The sequence below is a fragment of the Mustelus asterias genome, unplaced genomic scaffold (assembly GCF_964213995.1).
Source record: "Mustelus asterias unplaced genomic scaffold, sMusAst1.hap1.1 HAP1_SCAFFOLD_1130, whole genome shotgun sequence".
Lineage (NCBI taxonomy): Eukaryota > Metazoa > Chordata > Chondrichthyes > Carcharhiniformes > Triakidae > Mustelus > Mustelus asterias.
In genome coordinates, this window is record NW_027591075.1 from 22,070 (window position 1) to 44,296 (window position 22,227).

Here is a 22,227-nt window from a genome sequence, read left to right on the forward strand (position 1 = left end):
GACCTACCCTTCACAAAACCGTGTTGACTATCCCTAATCAAATTATTCCTTTCTAGATTATTATAAATCCTATCTCTTATAATCCTTTCCAAAACTTTGCCCACAACAGAAGTAAGGCTCACCGGTCTATAATTACCAGGGTTGTCTCTACTCCCCTTCTTGAACAAGGGGACAACATTTGCTATCCTCCAGTCTTCTGGCACTATTCCTGTAGACAATGACGACATAAAGATCAAAGCCAAAGGCTCTGCAATCTCCTCTCTAGCTTCCCAGAGAATCCTGGGATAAATCCCATCCGGCCCAGGGGACTTATCTATTTTCATCCTTTCCAGAATTGCTAACACCTCCTCCTTATGAACCTCAATCCCATCCAGTCCAACAGCCTGCATCTCAGGCTGTACGTATATGAGAAAAGGGCTGATTAGTTAGCAAGTTTGTGGTGTTGCCTTGACAAATGCATCAGAAGCTTTATTTGCAAAAATATACTTTGTTCATAAAGTATCTGAACAGTGACCACAAGTGCAAAGATATTTACGCTGTCTACATTGATCATGTAGCACTCTGAGGTGCTGCAATACAGTTGTGACACAAGTAATACCCACCATATACGTTCAGTGTGAGTCATTCTGATGACCCTGCTGTCTGGTTTAAGGTGCTATACAAATGCAGATTGCTTTGTGTATCTGCCCCCTCCTGTTCAAGCTCTGATACTCTGACTATTCACCGTTTCTGCTCAGGGCCGTGGAGCTGTTACTGAAAGATCGAGAAGTAGAACTGGCAAAGTGTCAAGATGAAAATACTGCCATGCAGGGAGTGCTGGAGGTACGGGAGACAGAAATAGAACGCTTAACTGGTGAGGTTACAGAGCTGAAGACCAGCAGGAGTGTGCTCCAAAGCAACTATCTGACCCTCTCCACACAGGCTGAGAACACGGAGGTAGTGTCACGTTTCTGGATGCTTGACCATTTTCCCTGTTCCATAGAGAGACCCAAGTGGTGCTTTGAAGGGCACAGCTCTGGTATGTCAAGCTGGAGAGTAGGTGGGAGCAGGTTCAATCAAAGTATTCCAAAGAGAATGTGGAAAAGAATAATGCTCGGGACCGTGGAGAAGGTGGGGGAAAGCAGGAGGCAAACTCCTTGCACAGAGACGAATGGCCCCTTGCTCACTCGCTCCACCTCAGTTTCATTATCTCAGGACATCCGTTTGGACACTGGTAACTCTTCAGATACCCAAGCATTGCACTCCCACACCTGAGACAGCCTTACCTTTACCCCTGCTCCAAACTGCAGCGGATACTGTAGAATTGGAGGGTCACGGCAGAGATCAGATCTCTGGTGTGGTGAAACCTCCTCTGGATGTTCCAGGACTGCAGAAGGGTCAGGGGTGAGAGTTTATTTTCACGGGTCAGTATTAGGCTCTGCAGCCTTGTATCAGGTGGATTTGGTTAGTGTCAACTTGAATCCGAATCTTGGCTGACACAGGCCATATCACTGAGGTCCAACTGGATGATGCAGGCTGACTAAACTGATCCTACATTCTTAAAGGGAGTTGGTGGCGTAGTGTAATATCACTGGACTTGTCATCCAGAAGCTCAAACTAATGCTGTGGGAACATGCGTTCAAATCCCACCACAGCAGCTGTTAATATTTAAATCCAATCTGAATTGAAAGCTAGTCTCAGTTTCATGATCATTATCGATTGTTGTTTTAAAAACCCATCTGCTTCACTAATGTCTCTCAGGGAAGGGAATCTGCAGTCCTTACCCGGTCTGGCCTACATGTGACTCCAGAGCCACAGCAATGTGGTCGACTCTTAACTGCCCTCTGAAATGGCCGAGCGAGACACTCAGTTCAAGGGGCAATTAGGGATGGGCAGTAAATGCCCAGAACTCCAGATCCAATGAATGAATAGACTGAAAGATAATATAGTTACTAGGAGCAGATGTTTTGGGATTGGTTGTGTAGGGTTTGTGAATATGCCCCGTATCAGGTGGTGCCTAAAATGTAGCATTGACGGGCTGTTTTTACTGCTCTGTGCAGAACAAGCTGAAGATGAAAGAGATGGAGCTCACACAGAAGGTCACATGTATCGAAGAGCAGCAGTCGACGATTGCAGAGCAGCGTGACATGATTGTGGAGCGGGACGAAAGGCTACACTGCGCCGAACAGGAGAGGCGGCGGCTGCACAACACTGTGCAAGAGCTGAAGGTAAGTGAGGGACATCGCCAGGGCCCTGGGAGGGCACAGTCCAATTCTCCAGGCACCAGCACATTGGACATGGGGCCCTGGGAGGGCACAGCCCAATTCTCCAGACATCAGCACGTTGGACATGGGTAAATCTGAAACTGGCAGAATGGATAGCACGTGGCTACGTGCAGTGTTCGTGTGGGCAGGAGGTGGGTATATGGAGTATACAGTGTTAGTGTGGACAGGAGGTGGGTATATGGAGTATACAGTGTTAGTGTGGACAGGAGGTGGGTATATGGGAGTATACAGTGTTAGTGTGGACAGGAGGTGGGTATATGGGGTATACAGTGTTAGTGTGGACAGGAGGTGGGTATATGGAGTATACAGTGTTAGTGTGGACAGGAGGTGGGTATATGGAGTATACAGTGTTAGTGTGGACAGGAGGTGGGTATATGGGGTATACAGTGTTAGTGTGGACAGGAGGTGGGTATATGGAGTATACAGTGTTAGTGTGGACAGGAGGTGGGTATATGGGAGTATACAGTGTTAGTGTGGACAGGAGGTGGGTATATGGAGTATACAGTGTTAGTGTGGACAGGAGGTGGGTATATGGGAGTATACAGTGTTAGTGTGGACAGGAGGTGGGTATATGGAGTATACAGTGTTAGTGTGGACAGGAGGTGGGTATATGGGAGTATACAGTGTTAGTGTGGACAGGAGGTGGGTATATGGAGTATACAGTGTTAGTGTGGACAGGAGGTGGGTATATGGAGTATACAGTGTTAGTGTGGACAGGAGGTGGGTATATGGGAGTATACAGTGTTAGTGTGGACAGGAGGTGGGTATATGGAGTATACAGTGTTAGTGTGGACAGGAGGTGGGTATATGGGAGTATACAGTGTTAGTGTGGACAGGAGGTGGGTATATGGAGTATACAGTGTTAGTGTGGACAGGAGGTGGGTATATGGAGTATACAGTGTTAGTGTGGACAGGAGGTGGGTATATGGAGTATACAGTGTTAGTGTGGACAGGAGGTGGGTATATGGAGTATACAGTGTTAGTGTGGACAGGAGGTGGGTATATGGGGTATACAGTGTTAGTGTGGACAGGAGGTGGGTATATGGGGTATACAGTGTTCGTGAGGACAGGAGGTGGGTATATGGAGTATACAGTGTTAGTGTGGACAGGAGGTGGGTATATGGAGTATACAGTGTTAGTGTGGACAGGAGGTGGGTATATGGAGTATACAGTGTTAGTGTGGACAGGAGGTGGGTATATGGAGTCTCCAGTGTTAGTGTGGACAGGAGGTGGGTATATGGAGTATACAGTGTTAGTGTGGGCAGGAGGTGGGTATATGGAGTCTCCAGTGTTAGTGTGGACAGGAGGTGGGTATATGGGGTATACAGTGTTAGTGTGGACAGGAGGTGGGTATATGGAGTCTCCAGTGTTAGTGTGGACAGGAGGTGGGTATATGGAGTCTCCAGTGTTAGTGTGGACAGGAGGTGGGTATATGGAGTCTCCAGTGTTAGTGTGGACAGGAGGTGGGTATATGGAGTATACAGTGTTAGTGTGGGCAGGAGGTGGGTATATGGGGTATACAGTGTTAGTGTGGACAGGAGGTGGGTATATGGGGTATACAGTGTTAGTGTGGACAGGAGGTGGGTATATGGGGTATACAGTGTTAGTGTGGGCAGGAGGTGGGTATATGGGGTATACAGTGTTAGTGTGGACAGGAGGTGGGTATATGGAGTATACAGTGTTAGTGTGGACAGGAGGTGGGTATATGGGGTATACAGTGTTAGTGTGGACAGGAGGTGGGTATATGGGGTATACAGTGTTAGTGTGGACAGGAGGTGGGTATATGGAGTATACAGTGTTAGTGTGGACAGGAGGTGGGTATATGGGGTATACAGTGTTAGTGTGGACAGGAGGTGGGTATATGGAGTATACAGTGTTAGTGTGGACAGGAGGTGGGTATATGGGAGTATACAGTGTTAGTGTGGACAGGAGGTGGGTATATGGGGTATACAGTGTTAGTGTGGACAGGAGGTGGGTATATGGAGTATACAGTGTTAGTGTGGACAGGAGGTGGGTATATGGAGTATACAGTGTTAGTGTGGACAGGAGGTGGGTATATGGAGTATACAGTGTTAGTGTGGACAGGAGGTGGGTATATGGAGTATACAGTGTTAGTGTGGACAGGAGGTGGGTACATGGGGTATACAGTGTTAGTGTGGACAGGAGGTGGGTATATGGAGTATACAGTGTTAGTGTGGACAGGAGGTGTGTATATGGGGTATACAGTGTTAGTGTGGACAGGAGGTGGGTATATGGAGTATACAGTGTTAGTGTGGACAGGAGGTGGGTATATGGAGTATACAGTGTTAGTGTGGACAGGAGGTGGGTATATGGGAGTATACAGTGTTAGTGTGGACAGGAGGTGGGTATATGGGAGTATACAGTGTTAGTGTGGACAGGAGGTGGGTATATGGGGTATACAGTGTTAGTGTGGACAGGAGGTGGGTATATGGAGTATACAGTGTTAGTGTGGACAGGAGGTGGGTATATGGAGTATACAGTGTTAGTGTGGACAGGAGGTGGGTATATGGGGTATACAGTGTTAGTGTGGACAGGAGGTGGGTATATGGGGTATACAGTGTTAGTGTGGACAGGAGGTGGGTATATGGGGTATACAGTGTTAGTGTGGACAGGAGGTGGGTATATGAAGTATACAGTGTTAGTGTGGACAGGAGGTGGGTATATGGAGTATACAGTGTTAGTGTGGACAGGAGGTGGGTATATGGAGTATACAGTGTTAGTGTGGACAGGAGGTGGGTATATGGAGTATACAGTGTTAGTGTGGACAGGAGGTGGGTATATGGAGTATACAGTGTTAGTGTGGACAGGAGGTGGGTATATGGAGTATACAGTGTTAGTGTGGACAGGAGGTGGGTATATGGGGTATACAGTGTTAGTGTGGACAGGAGGTGGGTATATGGGGTATACAGTGTTAGTGTGGGCAGGAGGTGGGTATATGAAGTATACAGTGTTAGTGTGGACAGGAGGTGGGTACATGGGGTATACAGTGTTAGTGTGGACAGGAGGTGGGTATATGAAGTATACAGTGTTAGTGTGGACAGGAGGTGGGTATATGGAGTATACAGTGTTAGTGTGGACAGGAGGTGGGTATATGGAGTATACAGTGTTAGTGTGGACAGGAGGTGGGTATATGGAGTATACAGTGTTAGTGTGGACAGGAGGTGGGTATATGGAGTATACAGTGTTAGTGTGGACAGGAGGTGGGTATATGGAGTATACAGTGTTAGTGTGGACAGGAGGTGGGTATATGGGGTATACAGTGTTAGTGTGGACAGGAGGTGGGTATATGGGGTATACAGTGTTAGTGTGGGCAGGAGGTGGGTATATGAAGTATACAGTGTTAGTGTGGACAGGAGGTGGGTACATGGGGTATACAGTGTTAGTGTGGACAGGAGGTGGGTATATGGAGTATACAGTGTTAGTGTGGACAGGAGGTGGGTATATGAAGTATACAGTGTTAGTGTGGACAGGAGGTGGGTATATGGGGTATACAGTGTTAGTGTGGACAGGAGGTGGGTATATGGAGTATACAGTGTTAGTGTGGACAGGAGGTGGGTATATGGGGTATACAGTGTTAGTGTGGACAGGAGGTGGGTATATGGGGTATACAGTGTTAGTGTGGACAGGAGGTGGGTATATGAAGTATACAGTGTTAGTGTGGACAGGAGGTGGGTATATGGAGTATACAGTGTTAGTGTGGACAGGAGGTGGGTATATGGAGTATACAGTGTTAGTGTGGACAGGAGGTGGGTATATGGAGTATACAGTGTTAGTGTGGACAGGAGGTGGGTATATGGAGTATACAGTGTTAGTGTGGACAGGAGGTGGGTATATGGAGTATACAGTGTTAGTGTGGACAGGAGGTGGGTATATGGGGTATACAGTGTTAGTGTGGACAGGAGGTGGGTATATGGGGTATACAGTGTTAGTGTGGGCAGGAGGTGGGTATATGAAGTATACAGTGTTAGTGTGGACAGGAGGTGGGTACATGGGGTATACAGTGTTAGTGTGGACAGGAGGTGGGTATATGAAGTATACAGTGTTAGTGTGGACAGGAGGTGGGTATATGGAGTATACAGTGTTAGTGTGGACAGGAGGTGGGTATATGGAGTATACAGTGTTAGTGTGGACAGGAGGTGGGTATATGGAGTATACAGTGTTAGTGTGGACAGGAGGTGGGTATATGGAGTATACAGTGTTAGTGTGGACAGGAGGTGGGTATATGGAGTATACAGTGTTAGTGTGGACAGGAGGTGGGTATATGGGGTATACAGTGTTAGTGTGGACAGGAGGTGGGTATATGGGGTATACAGTGTTAGTGTGGGCAGGAGGTGGGTATATGAAGTATACAGTGTTAGTGTGGACAGGAGGTGGGTACATGGGGTATACAGTGTTAGTGTGGACAGGAGGTGGGTATATGGAGTATACAGTGTTAGTGTGGACAGGAGGTGGGTATATGAAGTATACAGTGTTAGTGTGGACAGGAGGTGGGTATATGGGGTATACAGTGTTAGTGTGGACAGGAGGTGGGTATATGGAGTATACAGTGTTAGTGTGGACAGGAGGTGGGTATATGGGGTATACAGTGTTAGTGTGGGCAGGAGGTGGGTATATGGGGTATACAGTGTTAGTGTGGACAGGAGGTGGGTATATGAAGTATACAGTGTTAGTGTGGACAGGAGGTGGGTATATGGGAGTATACAGTGTTAGTGTGGACAGGAGGTGGGTATATGGGAGTATACAGTGTTAGTGTGGACAGGAGGTGGGTATATGGGAGTATACAGTGTTAGTGTGGACAGGAGGTGGGTATATGGAGTATACAGTGTTAGTGTGGACAGGAGGTGGGTATATGGAGTATACAGTGTTAGTGTGGACAGGAGGTGGGTATATGGAGTATACAGTGTTAGTGTGGACAGGAGGTGGGTATATGGGGTATACAGTGTTAGTGTGGGCAGGAGGTGGGTATATGGAGTATACAGTGTTAGTGTGGACAGGAGGTGGGTATATGGAGTATACAGTGTTCGTGTGGACAGGAGGTGGGTATATGGGGTATACAGTGTTAGTGTGGACAGGAGGTGGGTATATGGAGTCTACAGTGTTAGTGTGGACAGGAGGTGGGTATATGGAGTATACAGTGTTAGTGTGGACAGGAGGTGGGTATATGGGAGTATACAGTGTTAGTGTGGACAGGAGGTGGGTATATGGGGTATACAGTGTTCGTGTGGACAGGAGGTGGGTATATGGGGTATACAGTGTTAGTGTGGGCAGGAGGTGGGTATATGGAGTATACAGTGTTAGTGTGGACAGGAGGTGGGTATATGGGGTATACAGTGTTAGTGTGGACAGGAGGTGGGTATATGAAGTATACAGTGTTAGTGTGGACAGGAGGTGGGTATATGGAGTATACAGTGTTAGTGTGGACAGGAGGTGGGTATATGGAGTATACAGTGTTAGTGTGGACAGGAGGTGGGTATATGAAGTATACAGTGTTAGTGTGGACAGGAGGTGGGTATATGAAGTATACAGTGTTAGTGTGGACAGGAGGTGGGTATATGGAGTATACAGTGTTCGTGTGGACAGGAGGTGGGTATATGGAGTATACAGTGTTAGTGTGGACAGGAGGTGGGTATATGGGGTATACAGTGTTAGTGTGGACAGGAGGTGGGTATATGGGGTATACAGTGTTCGTGTGGACAGGAGGTGGGTATATGGGGTATACAGTGTTAGTGTGGACAGGAGGTGGGTATATGGAGTATACAGTGTTAGTGTGGACAGGAGGTGTGTATATGGGGTATACAGTGTTAGTGTGGACAGGAGGTGGGTATATGGGGTATACAGTGTTAGTGTGGACAGGAGGTGGGTATATGGAGTATACAGTGTTAGTGTGGACAGGAGGTGGGTATATGGGGTATACAGTGTTAGTGTGGACAGGAGGTGGGTATATGGGGTATACAGTGTTAGTGTGGACAGGAGGTGGGTATATGGGGTATACAGTGTTAGTGTGGACAGGAGGTGGGTATATGGGGTATACAGTGTTAGTGTGGACAGGAGGTGGGTATATGGGGTATACAGTGTTAGTGTGGACAGGAGGTGGGTATATGGAGTATACAGTGTTAGTGTGGACAGGAGGTGGGTATATGGAGTATACAGTGTTCGTGTGGACAGGAGGTGGGTATATGGGGTATACAGTGTTAGTGTGGACAGGAGGTGGGTATATGGGGTATACAGTGTTAGTGTGGGCAGGAGGTGGGTATATGGGGTATACAGTGTTAGTGTGGACAGGAGGTGGGTATATGGAGTATACAGTGTTAGTGTGGACAGGAGGTGGGTATATGGGGTATACAGTGTTAGTGTGGACAGGAGGTGTGTGTTATGATCCCAGCTGACGTGACGAGCGGGCACTTAGATTCCGGAGCAGAGACCGGCTCAATAGATCCTGGCTTTTGTTTTGAGACATGGATGAAGGGTCCGGACCCCCAATTAACCGATAACAAGAATACCCCCTTTCATCAACAACACCAGATGAAGTGTATTTCGTTCCTCTTCCTTTGCAGGGTAATATCCGTGTGATCTGCCGCGTTCGGCCTCTGCTGGACTCGGAACGGGAAGGTCTCAGTGAAATCCAAAATGTTCAGTTCTCTGCCAGCGATGAGAAAGTCATCATCCTGACCAAAAGTGAAGAGGTAAGATATTCCTGCAGAGAGCACGTGGAAAAGATCCGATCCTTCAAACCGGTGACCACCCACCCCCAACCCAAAACCAGCCGCTGCCAGGCAGGGCACTGTACCACCCACCCCCAACCCAAAACCAGCCGCTGCCAGGCAGGGCACTGTACCACCCACCCCCAACCCAAAACCAGCCGCTGCCAGGCAGGGCACTGTACCACCCACCCCCAAACCAAAACCAGCCGCTGCCAGGCAGGGCACTGTACCACCCACCCCCAACCCAAAACCAGCCGCTGCCAGGCAGGGCACTGTACCACCCACCCCCAAACCAAAACCAGCCGCGCCAGGCAGGACACTGTACCACCCACCCCCAACCCAAAACCAGCCGCTGCCAGGCAGGGCACTGTACCACCCACCCCCAACCCAAAACCAGCCGCTGCCAGGCAGGGCACTGTACCACCCACCCCCAACCCAAAACCAGCCGCTGCCAGGCAGGGCACTGTACCACCCACCCCCAACCCAAAACCAGCCGCTGCCAGGCAGGGCACTGTACCACCCACCCCCAACCCAAAACCAGCCGCTGCCAGGCAGGGCACTGTACCACCCACCCCCAACCCAAAACCAGCCGCTGCCAGGCAGGGCACTGTACCACCCACCCCCAACCCAAAACCAGCCGCTGCCAGGCAGGACACTGTACCACCCAGCAACAACCCAAAACCAGCCGCTGCCAGGCAGGGCACTGTACCACCCACCCCCAACCCAAAACCAGCCGCTGCCAGGCAGGGCACTGTACCACCCACCCCCAACCCAAAACCAGCCGCTGCCAGCCATGTCCGGGCACCAGGCAGGACATTCTATTTCAGCAACACAGAAATGGGAGAAATGTCATTTGAAATGTCCAATTGATTTTACTTTATTGTGGGTTTTTTTTCCCTGCGTTCTATTCTGTTCAGCAAGAAATCGTGAATAAAAGCACAAAATGTTGGATGTTCTGAGTAAGAGACCTGGAATGTCTGCTTCTTTCACATGACTTTTTCCCTCTCTGCAGTCTCACACTGGCCATGATCGGAAGGACGAGTTCAAATACGACTTCAGTTTTGACCATGTCTTCCAGCCAATAGCCACACAGAAGGATGTGTTTGAAGATATCTCCCAGCTGGTCCAGGTAATGAGATGGGGAAGAGTGTAGATTAGCCCAGGTAATGGCCCAGGATAGGCCAGATAGTGTGGAATGTGTGCAGCTGGGCTCACCACGGCAGTCTCTGTGGGTAGGGGTCAGGTAGGGTGGCCCAGGTAGCATTATACAGGAGACCACCTCTGTGAATGTGCAGGCAGTTTAAATATTCTGCCCTCAGCCTTTCTTATCTTCACCAGTCAGTACAGGAGAGCATCTTCCTGTCTAATTAGTGTTGAAATGTTAACTTTAGCATTCATTTGTTTGCTGGAATGAACCTTTCCACTCACAGAAGAAGATAAGGCTGTGCACCCTCAAGCCTGTTAGGCCATTTCATTTATTCGATGGTGTGACCTGTGACCCATTTACCTGCTCTAAACCCCTGTTACCTTTTATAAATGTAAAAATCGGCTTATTTTGGTAGCTTCTCCCATCATGCACAGCTTTTAGGGCAGAGTGCTAGCTTTCTATTACCCTTTCTGTGAAAACATTGGCTCCTAAACATCCCTGTAACCAGGACTTGTCCACCAGAGGAAAGGGTTACCCTGTATGTACACTGTTGAATAATCTTCTTGTGTTCAACACGGTAAAGGCATCAGTTTGTGGATTAGACTGCACAGAATGGGAATGCTAGGTTTACTATCTGGCCAGTGCATTAGAGATGTTCCGACTGACCCTGGCACTTTGGGACTGGTGTCCCTGGGTCCCTGCCTGGTATTCCAGTGTCACTACCATTCCATGGATGGTGCCCCTTGCACCTCTGGTTCAGGGTGCAAGGAGTTGGTGCTTTAGCAAAGGACAAGACAGGCAACTGAGGTATTGGGGAATGAGTTCATATTCAACATGGAATAACTCTGCCTTTCTCTCTTCCCCCTCTCTGTCTTCTAGTCTGCCTTGGATGGATACAATGTGTGCATCTTTGCTTATGGGCAAACGGGCAGTGGGAAGACCTTTACTATGGAAGGACCCGATGATATGACATGTGACACGAAAGGGATGATTCCCCGAGCTGTTGATCAGATCTTCTCAACAGCGCAGGAACTGAAGACCATGGGATGGACGGTGAGTTACTGCTGGGCGTGTACTCATCGCCATGCGCTGGACGTACAAAGTTGCAGCGAATCCTTCTCCAGAAGCTGTCAGAATTCTGTAATTAAACCCATTTTCAGAAAAAGAAATGGTGATGGACTACTCATATTCACTTTGAGCTTTCTATTGGTCACTCCATTCTGAGGGTAACCAGGGCCCCTCGATTCTGTACTGTATGAGGATTGCTATCTCTGACTGGGGAACAAAATCCTTTTCTATGACGTGTGTTGGGACAGGTATGTTCAGGGCAGATCTTGTATGCATCAAGACCTACACATCTGTGAGCCCCTGGAACCACATCATCTGTACATTCCCTGTTTACTCCAGTCCAGTGTAACAGCAACATTGGCCAAGTCTGTAGCTAGCACTGAATTCCAGATAATGTGGCAGACTTTATTCAATATTACAGCCGTCAGGAGAAAGAGTTTGCATTTCTGTAACTCCTTCAGGTGTCACAGAGCGCTAATGGAGAAGAGGAAGTATTTTAAACTAGTTACGGTGCTGCGTGTGGACATGGGAGAGGAGGTTTGCTCTGATTCAGCAGTGAATGTATTACTGATTTCACCGATCCAATACTCATGTTCATTGCTTTGAGTCAGTTAATCCCATCAGCTGTTAATCTGTGCACACTTTATCTGTTCCAGTATAAATTCACTGCCAGCTTTCTGGAGATCTACAACGAGACAATTCGTGACCTGCTTGTTACCAAACCAGAGAAAAATGTTGAGTACGAGATCAAACTCCTCAACAACAAAAGTAAACAACTGCATGTCACAAACCTCAAATATGTCACCGTCACCATGAAGGATCAGGTGTGTGCGTGTTTTGTGACATTGTGGATCTGTGTTCATAAGGGGACCTCTTCTGAGAGAAATACCCACTTCTTGGCTGTTTATATGGTGCACTGTTCATTTAACCCAGCAGCAACTGCTCACTGTATCCTCCAGGGCTGACTTGTGGTGAATGTAAATTCTTTACCGTGAAGCTGAGCAGGGCTGCTTGTGCTCTGCTCACCTCGGGCAGATCACTCGTCTTCACGGATGAGGAGCGATTGAGGACTCTGGGTCTGTACTCGAAGTTTAGAAGGATGGGGGGTGCGGTCTCATTGAATCTTACAGAATGCTGAAAGGCCCAGATAGAGTGGATGTGGGGAAGATGTTTCCATTATTAGCAGAGACTGGGATCCGAGGGCACAGCCTCAGAGTAAAGGGACAGAGATGAGGAGCATTTTCCTCAGCCAGAGGGTGGTGAATCTGTGGAATTCATTGCCACAGAGGAGGCCAGGCATTGAGTGTCTTTAAGACAGAGAGAGAGGTTCTTGATTGGTAAGAGGATCAAAGGTTATGGGGAAAAGATGGGAGAATGGGGGTTGAGAAACTTATCAGGCATGATTGAATGGTGGACAGACTCGATGGGCCGAGTGGCCTCATTCTGCTCCTATGTTTTATGGTTTTGTCACTCGACTTTTTCATTTTAAATCACTCCTGGTTCAGTAACAATCAGCAGGAAGCACACGGAGTTGTATCACCACTGATCCCACTGAGGCTCGAGGCTCAATGGCCTCTTCCCTGTTCCCACTTCTTTCAACTCCATCCAGTTGGAATCGCTGTGTTCAGCAGCTTTGGGTTTTTAAGTTGAATTTCAGTCAGGAAGCAGAGTTAAAGCCAAGTTAGCTGCAGTTAAACTTTTTTTCTCCAATCCTGTCCTTCCCCCAACAGGTTCACAATTTGATTGCAATGGCCAAAGCCAATCGGTCCGTAGCGAAGACTGCAGCAAATGACCATTCCTCCCGGAGTCACAGCGTCTTCCAGCTCCAGATTGAGGGCAGTAACTCTGACCGCGATCTTCAGTGTACATGTATGTATCTGTCCCAGCATTTACCTTGTAACTGATTCCGGCAAACCTCCCTACACCCTCCTCGAGCCTTCACATCCTTCCTAAATGTGGTGACTAGAACCAGACACAGCAGCTCCTAGGTGTGGGCGAACCAGGCCCTTATGAAAGCTCAGCAAACTTCCCTCCTTTTGTACATGATACCTCCTCCTTATGAAGCCAGAGTGCCAAATGCTTTGCTAATTCCTCTTTTCAGTATGAAAAGTTGATGCAGCCTCTATCTCTGCATTCTGTAACTGTTCCGTTGGGGGGGGCTTTCCACTCCCACCTTTTGGGGGCTGGAGAATATCACGGGAGTCTCAAGACAGCTTTTAGCTGTTACCGCATCCTTTCGAATCGACTCAGTAATTAGCCTTATTACTGATGTTGGACTAACCAGTCTGTAATTCTCTTCCCTTCTGTCTGCCGTTTTTAAAGAGTGGGGTTATATTGAATTTGGTTATTGATGTGTTTGCCACTTGAGATTGTGACATTTTGTTATCTAAGCGTGGAATATGGTCTCTGCCGTTTCTCATGTCTTCCGGTCCTTGTTTCGGTCTTTGTTTCTCCTCAGCGACCTTGAGTCTGGTGGACCTGGCAGGCAGCGAACGCCTAGACAAATCTCAATCCAAGGGCGACCGTCTGAGAGAGGCACAGGCAATCAACACCAGCCTTTCCTGCCTTGGTCATGTCATCATGTCACTGTCCAGCAAGGTAAGATGCAGCATGGGGTGAAATATCGAACAAATATCTCTGTTCCTTCTCCCCACACAAACCCCCAGGCCCCAGATTGAGAGGATTCCCTCTGTAGCCCACTCGTCAATGGCTCACATGGGTCATTGTTTGTGTTTATCCATTTTCTCCATGTAAGGATACTCAGTGGTGGCCGCTGAGTGAATTTAGTACCATTTCAGCAATGCCTTTAAATACTATCACAGAATCCTGGAACTCCCTTCCTGTTGGTGCACCTATACTACATAGACTGCACAAGTTCCAGAAGGAGCTCAACTCTGGGTGAAGAAGAGCAGGGACGCTCAAGGTGTGCTGGGGGTGGGAGTTACACTGGCAAGACCACAAGAATGGAGTCATCGGGTCAAAGGGTAATTCTGGCCTGAACTGGTGCCACGGGCAGGGGAAGCACCCCAAGTCTTGTATTGCTGACTGGGGCCCCATGCACCTCCCAGTGCTAACCTGCCCTGGGATTAATCCCATCCCAGGAAGGCCTGACCTGCTGGGGTCCCATGCACCTCCCAGTGCTAACCTGCCCTGGGATTAATCCCATCCCAGGAAGGCCTGACCTGCTGGGGCCCCATGCACCTCCCAGTGCTAACCTGCCCTGGGATTAATCCAATCCCAGGAAGGCCTGACCTGCTGGGGCCCCATGCACCTCCCAGTGCTAACCTGCCCTGGGATTAATCCCATCCCAGGAAGGCCTGACCTGCTGGAAAGTCAAATAACGGGACAGTTGCAGCAAATGCAAAGATACGGAATAGGAGCAGAAGTAGGCCCGTCGTCCATTTGGCCCGTCGTCCTTGCTTCACCATCAATACGATCACCGTTGATCTGTTTGTGTTTAGATTTCCACATTCTACCCAATGACCCAGGGAATCTTTCTCCCTCTGCATTAAAACTTTTCAATGAACCCGTCTCCACTGCCTCCTGAGACAGAGAGTTCCAAAGTCACACAACCCTCGAGAGAGAGAAATTCTCCTCATCTCTGGCCTAAAAGAGCAATCTCTAATTTTAAACTGTGCTGCCTAGTTCTGGACTCCCCCATGAGAGGAAACAGCCATTCCACACCCACCACGTAAAGGTGTTCAGCATCTTATAAACATCAATCAAGTCAGCCCTCACTCTTCTAAACTCCAATGGGAACAAGCCCAGTCTGTGCAACCTCCCCTCATTAGACAACCCACTCATTCCAGTATCAATCTACCAAACCCTCTCTGAACCACCTCCAATGCATTGACATCCTCCCTTGAATAAGGAGACCAGAGCTGTACACACTATTTGAGATGTCTCGCCAATGCCCTGTATAAGTGAATCATAACACCCTGATTTGTCTGTTCAAATCCTCTCCTAATAAAGGAAAGCATTCCATCATCTTCCTCCATTACTTGCTGTGCCTGCATACTAACTTTGTCTGATTTGTGCACTGGAGCGCCTAGATCACTCTGCGCTCCACAATCCTGCAGCCGTGCTCTGATTAGTAACACTGCTTTTTTTATTCTTCTTGTGAACCACTTCACATGCCATATACTCCATCTGCCAGATTTCTGTCCAGTCATTGTACATCCACCGACCGCTTCCTATGTCCTGTTCACAACATACTTTCCCGCTTCTCTTTGTGTCAGCTGCAAATGTAGCTAGCATGCCTTCACTCCCGAGGCCTCAGCACAGATCCCTGCGAGACTCCACTTGTCAAAGACTCATTGACTGTTTTCTGCCAGACAGGTAAACTTCTATCCGTGCAAACATGTTACCCCCGACAGCATGAGCTTTCAATTCCCACAATAACCTTTGTGGCACCTTATCAAATACCTTCTGCAAATCCAAGTGTGGCATGTCTACAGCACATGTGACTCCTTCAAAGAACTCCAATAAACATATTTCCCTTTGCCAAAACCATGCTGACTCTTCCCAGTGACCAACTTTCTCCAAGTGTCCAGTTATCACTTCCTTAATGATGGAATTGAACACCTTCCCCTCAACAGACTTCACACCAACCACCTGTTTCCTGCCTCCCTCCTTGAACAGAGGGGTTACATTTGCTGAAAATGTAGGAATATTAACACCAGTGTATCTACTATCTTATCAGCCGCCTCTTTCCAGCCAGCCCCTGGGTGAAGTCCCTCAGAAACTGAGTTTTGTCACTGCTGCTTCCCTGATGGTTGTAGTTTCACCTTTCCATCTTTCATTTCGATCTGACTGGAATGGGTTTGGATCTTCTACAAAGAAGACTGAAGCAAGATTTCTGTCATTTCCTTCCCTCTGCTATTAACTCCCCAGTGTCGCTCTCCGGAGGACTCACTCTTTGTTTTGGATACCTGTAGAAACTCTTCCTTTTGGTTTTCCATTCCTAACCAGCTTCTTATTCTCGAACGTCTTTTCCTGATGAACCTCATAGACACTCTCTGCAGTTCTTACATTCTGACTTGGTTCTCATCTTTCTGCAGTTATTTTCTTTTACCCTAACTTTGTGTTTGCCCCTTAATGTTCCTCTGTATTCTGAAATATCCCTTTAAATACCTGTCACCACTTCTCTATCAATGTATTCCCTAGCCTAATCTCCCAGTTCACTGCGGCCAGCTCAGCCTTCATGCCCACATAGTTGCCCTTATTTAAGTTTAAAATACCAGTGTCGGACCCATTTCAAACTGGAGGAACAATACAATCCTATTGTGATCTCTGCTACCGAGGGATGCCTTTACTCTGAAGTCATTAATTAATCCTGTCACATTACACAGTCAAATCTAATAGAACCTGCTTCCTGGTCAGTTTCTCTATGAAAAAAACATTTGCTAAATTCCTTCTCCAGGCTACTGCTGCCAGCCTGATTTTCCAGTTTAAATACAGATTAAAGTCACCCATGATTATTGCGTCTCTTCAGCACCCAATATTTCTTCTCGTACAGTTTGCGATAACTTGGGGGGCCTGTAGACCACTCCCTCGAGTGAATTCGTTCCCACACTATTCCTTATTGATTTCACATCCTGAACCCAGGTTATCTCTAACTATTGCACCAGTGCCGTCCTTAACCAACGGTGCTACCCTGCCACCGAGCTTCCTATTCTTGAATGCCATTACTCAATATTCAGGACCCAATCCTTGTTATGCTGCAGTGTCGCCTCCGTAATGACTGACAGATCATATTTACATCAAATCTGGGAAGTTTAGTCAGCCTGGGCTCACCACCACCCTCCTGGGGCTATTTAGGATGAGCAACTGGCCTTGTCACTGATACTCCGATCATAGCATCCCTACAGTGCTGAAGGAGGCCTTTCGGCCCATTGAGTCTGCACTGACTGTCCAACAGGGCACCTTACCCTATACCCATAACCCCATACATTTATCCCGCTAAAACTCCGAACCTGCACATCTTTGGAGTGTGGGAGGAAACTAGAGCACCCGGAGGAAACCCACGCAGACACGGGGAGAATGTGCAAACTCGGTACAGACAGCTACCTAAGGCTGGAATCGAACCCGTGTACCTGGCTCTGAGGCAGCAGCACCAACCACTGTGCTGGCCCTGGACAGAATTTTAACCTGCGGATCCCAGGAGAGAATTTTTAAAACATTGGGATGTGGGAGCTTACTGCTGACTGTTTTACCTATGGAATAGGCTGATGCAGATGGTTGAAGGTGTGCATTAGTGTTTAAAGGCAGCTCTATCTGGTTGGCGGTCATTCTGAGAAAGCGAATGCAGACCTGTTGCACGCACACAGGTAAGTTTACAGATTCAATCACATTCAGTAAAGAGAAGCTTAGCTCACACGTGACACATTTCCTTTGCTGCAAAGTTTGCCGTTCCTCTCGCTAAGTGGGAAGCTTGTGCTGTTTGTGTCCATTGTAGTGGGAACTACATGTGAGGAACAGGGAGACTTGCCTTTCACAGCCTCAACGTCACAAAATGCTTTGCAGCCACTAATGTAACATCGGAAACCCCTTTGTGCACAGCACATTTTCCCATCAATCTGTTCATGATGTTGATTTGAGGTGTGTGTATGTGAGAGAGAGCTCCCTTACCTTGCAGAATAGCACCATACAATCTTTTGCATCGAGCGCAGGGTAGATGGACCCCGTTTCAGGATTCTGAAAGACACGACCTCTTTAACAGTGTGGCGTTGCCGTGGTGCTGCATTGGAGTCTCGGCCTGGATTTTCACACTCAAATCTCTGGAGTGGGGGAGAGTGACATTGGTTGAGGTTGTGTTCCGAAACCTATCACTAAAAAGTACTTGTCTTTTCTAGGAATCTCACATTCCCTACCGGAACAGCAAGTTAACTTACCTACTCCAGAATAATCTTGGAGGCAATTCAAAGACGTAAGTTGCAACATCACTAATTCAAGAAAGGTGGGAGACAGGAAACCATGGGCCAGTTAGTTCTGTCAGCGGGGAAAATGTTAGAATCTATTATCAAGGAACCAGTAGCTGGAGTGAAAAAAATGATGCAGCCAGGCAGAGTCAGCGTGGTTTCGTGAAAGGGAAATCGAACAAAGAACAAAGAAAATTACAGCACAGGAACAGGCCCTTCCGCTCTCCAAACCTGCACCGACCATGCTGCCTGACCGATCTAAAACCCCCTACCCTTCCGGGGATCATATCCTTCTATTCCCAAGGCGCCCCTTAAAAGCCACTATCATTGTCAAATCTAGAGTTCTTTGAGGATTTATCAGGGGAACCAGTATATTTGTGTTTCAAAAGGCATTTAATAAGGTGCTAGTTTCAATCTGCAAAGAGACACAGACGGGTTCAGTGAGTTTGCAAATGGAGTATTTAATATAGGAAAATGAGGCTGTCCATTTTGGCAGGAAGATTAAAATGGAGAGAGACTGCAGAATGGTACAGTACCCAGGGATCTGGGTTTCCTGCTACACAGAGTAAAGTTAACCTGCAACAACAGCAAGTGATTAGAACGGAAAATGGAATGTTTGCCTTAGTTACAAGGATGGGAAATATAATTCCGATATCTCACTTCAAATGTACAGAACGTTGGTACAGGTTTGGTCTCCTTGACTAAGGAGATATGTACTTGTAAAGGTTCACTCAGCTGATTCCTGGGATGAGGAAGTGTTCCCACGAGGAAAGCTTTGACAGGCTGGGCCTGTTGGAGTTTGGAGGAATGGGAGGAGATCTTATTGGAATAAAGATCCTGAGGAAGCTTGGCAGGGTGAGGGGGTGTTTTCTCACATGGGGGAAGTGGAGAAAGGGAACACCATTCAAAAACTATTTCGGACTGAGATGAGAAACGTTCAGAGGGTGAGTGGTGTTTGATATTCTCTCCCAGAGCGGCTGGTTCACTGTGTTTCAGGAGATTGTCGATCTGTTTGGGAGGACAAGCAGGAGAGTGGAGTTAAGGATCATCGTGAATGGGGCAGCAGGCCCAGTGGGCTGAATGGCCAACTCTTCATTCCTCCCCCCCCCCCCCAAAATCCCCTCACCCTCCCAAATAGTCTGCATTTTACCTAGCTTGTGGGTTTTTAATTGGAAACCTTTTCTTTGCAGGCTGATGTTTGTTAATCTCTCTCCGTTGGAGGAGAACTTCAGTGAGTCGCTCAATTCCCTGCGTTTTGCCAATAAGGTATGTTGAATGCAGTGGTTTAATGCTTCAGAGCTGGTAGCTAGTGTTTTATATACAGTGGGACACAGTAGTGCAAGAGTTAAGGAGAACCATTAATAAGGAGCTGGCTGTGATTGAAGGCATGTTAATTCCATATCCAAGAAAAACAGGAAATGCTGGAAAATCTCTGCAGCTCTGACAGCATCTGTGGAGAGAGAATTGAGCCAATGTTCCCAGTCTGGATGATCCTTCATCAGAGCTCTGATAAAGAGTCATCCTGACTCAGAACGTTGGCCCTATTCTCTTCACAGACGCTGTCCGACCTGCTGAGATTTTCCAGCATTTTCTGGCTTTGTTTCAGATTCCAGCATCCACAGTATTTTGCTTTTATTTCCATATCCAATTGTTCTACGAGCATCCTTTGTACAATATCTGAAGAGCCTGTTTATTTAAGTCAGAAAGGCTACCAAAGAGCCATGGTTATTGCTGGAGTTTATAAAGCAAACCCGTGTGCTCTTATGAGGTTAGACACAGTGCCAGCTGTGACCCCACCAATACTAACCATAATGCCTCTGTATGAGCCCTTTACCTAGCCCCCCCTTTCAGCAGGTGACCCATACAAGGGTAAACTAGCTTGTGATAACAGAAATGCCACAGTTATTCTGCAGGTTAGATAGTGACACTGGATCTAGCATCCTTTGGGCAGGATGGTGGCATTGTTGCCTCACAGCGCCAGGGACCCAGTTCGATTCCAGCCTTGGGTCACTCTCTGTGTGGAGTTTGCACGTTCTCCCCGTGTCTGCGTGGGTTTCCTCCGTGTGCTCCGGTTTCCTCCCACACTCTAAAGATGTGCAGGTTAGGTGGATTGGCCGTGCTAAATTGCACCTTAGTTTCCAAAGATGTGTAAGTCAGTATTTTGGGAGAACTGGGACCTCGTTGTTACTGGGCAGGAAGAGTGATTGTTAGAGAATCACTTTTTAATCCTAACTCTACAACTTGCTAAACGGTATGTTCTCCTTCAGGTGAATAATTGTGTGATTGGGACGGCACAGGTGAACCGGAAGTAGTTATCCACAGCCGTGCGGTCGTCAAGCAGAGACCAGTGTCAGTCCGGTTCCTCCTAATCTCTGTCATTTTAATACAGAAGGTGTCACCACAGTAAACCTGCTTCCAAAGTAGCTCCTTAAGAGTTGCAAATTTTGTATGACATTGCTTTCTATATATATATATGTATATATTATATCTCCCTATGAGGCATCTTTGGAATTACCCAAGAGGCCTGAAGGAATTGACCTCTCATTTCCAGGGTGAATTTACTTTTTAAACAAAAAAAATGAGGTGATTTTTGTGTTGTGTGTTCAGCTGCGGTTCCTCTTTGTGACCCTGCTGTGTGCACTCCAAGCTGATTGATTTTAACCTGTCTTGTTCTTTGTATTCATAAACAGTAAATTTTCTCTTTAAAAAAAAAGGCTGCAATTATTTTTCCTGTTTGTATTCAGTTCCTGTGCTGCACCGAGTGCACTGTACCTTCTGGACGGCCCTTAGTTTATGGCATGGAATGTCATTTGGAGAAAAAAAACAATGTTTGGGGTCTTGGCAATCAGTGCAAGAGGAAAGTCCTCGCTATTATTGTGTAAACACTATGGACAAATACATTTTTAAGATGCTAATCAAGTTATATTGTCCAAACAGCAAAGTTTTTTTCATCATCACCTCCTAACCAGGCAAATATAACCAGCCACAGGGTGTAGCCAGTGGCTGTGAATTCTGGGGCAAGTTTCTCGCTTGTCCATCATCTCCCAAGGAGAGTTCCATCTGTGAGCCGTAAGCTCTCACTGCACCCACTCATCAAGTATCTCTGCAACCTGAGCCTGTTCCCACCCAGAAGGACAAAAGCAGATGCAAGGGAACACCACCACAACATCCTTCACTGCTGGGTCAAAATCCTGACCTCCTCCTCCTAACGGACCTCGATGGATTGCAGCAGGGCAAAGAAGGTGGCTCAACACCACTATCTGAGGGCAATTGGGGCTTGGCAAGATACTGGCTCTGCTAGTACACCCACATCCCAGGGAAGCATTTGGAAGTCCAGGAGGTCTGGCTCACAGGGTTGTCCCAGGAGCCTGTACAACATGGTGTCCACTGGTCTGCTGAGATTCTCCTGTAACCGTATAATCGATGGAGGAATTATTAGGCTGCTGAAGAATAAGGGCAGCAATGTATCAGTCAATGCTGTTAAGCAGCATTTACTAACATTAATGCCTGGTTTGGACACCCCCATAACCAATCAACTCTAATCCTTATGACAGTCTGAGCCCAAACATGTAAAAACTCAAAGTGAGAGGGACTCACACCAAGGCTGTGTTTGACAGTGTGGCATCAAGGAGCTGTTTTAAGTTATAAAGTTTGTGGACATTGCTAGCTAGTCTTGGATGTATTGCTATCCCTTCCATAAGCTACTTTATTCCATGTGCTGTAGGTACACCCACAGTGCTGTTAGGGAGTTCCAAGATTTAGACAGGGAAGGAACGGTGATATTTCCAAGTCAGGTTATGACTTGCGGGTGGTGGTTCCGTGCATCTGCTGCCCTTGTCCAAGGCAGTTGAGGTCACAGGTTTGGAAGGTGTATCTTGTAGGTGGTACAGCAATCAAATGGGGCTGCTTTGTCCTGGATATGTTGAGCTTTGAGTGGAGAGTCTTAATTGGCACATAATTCTCACCAGTATAGTGCCAGGCAATGACAATCACCATGTGAATCCAACCATTCCTCCCCTTGACACAGGAATTCTGCGGTGATTTAATTATCAGTCGGATTGTGGGGAGCCTGTCCCCAAAGCAATGCCTCAGCCACTCACAATCAA

At 47.5% G+C, this 22,227-nt stretch overlaps 1 protein-coding gene across 9 annotated transcripts in view; it reads left to right on the plus strand.

Annotated features, from left to right (window-relative positions):
* The window catches only part of kifc1 (kinesin family member C1), a 28,333-nt gene extending 7,508 nt beyond the window's left edge, over positions 1-20,825 (plus strand). For 5 of the 9 annotated variants that reach the window (XM_078205968.1, XM_078205969.1, XM_078205970.1 and 2 more), the window contains 11 exons: positions 738-822; positions 2,040-2,207; positions 8,840-8,968; positions 9,999-10,115; positions 11,013-11,186; positions 11,858-12,025; positions 12,932-13,070; positions 13,660-13,799; positions 18,056-18,129; positions 19,312-19,387; positions 20,389-20,825. In XM_078205968.1, the coding sequence (XP_078062094.1) occupies positions 738-822; positions 2,040-2,207; positions 8,840-8,968; positions 9,999-10,115; positions 11,013-11,186; positions 11,858-12,025; positions 12,932-13,070; positions 13,660-13,799; positions 18,056-18,129; positions 19,312-19,387; positions 20,389-20,433 (1,315 nt within the window). In that variant the 3' untranslated portion in view covers positions 20,434-20,825. Of the gene's footprint in view, positions 1-737; positions 937-2,039; positions 2,208-8,839; positions 8,969-9,998; positions 10,116-11,012; positions 11,187-11,857; positions 12,026-12,931; positions 13,071-13,659; positions 13,800-18,055; positions 18,130-19,311; positions 19,388-20,388 lie in introns of all 9 variants that reach the window. The other 4 variants (XM_078205965.1, XM_078205966.1, XM_078205967.1 and 1 more) reach the window with 1 other exon arrangement.
* Positions 20,826-22,227: the final 1,402 nt, after the last annotated feature.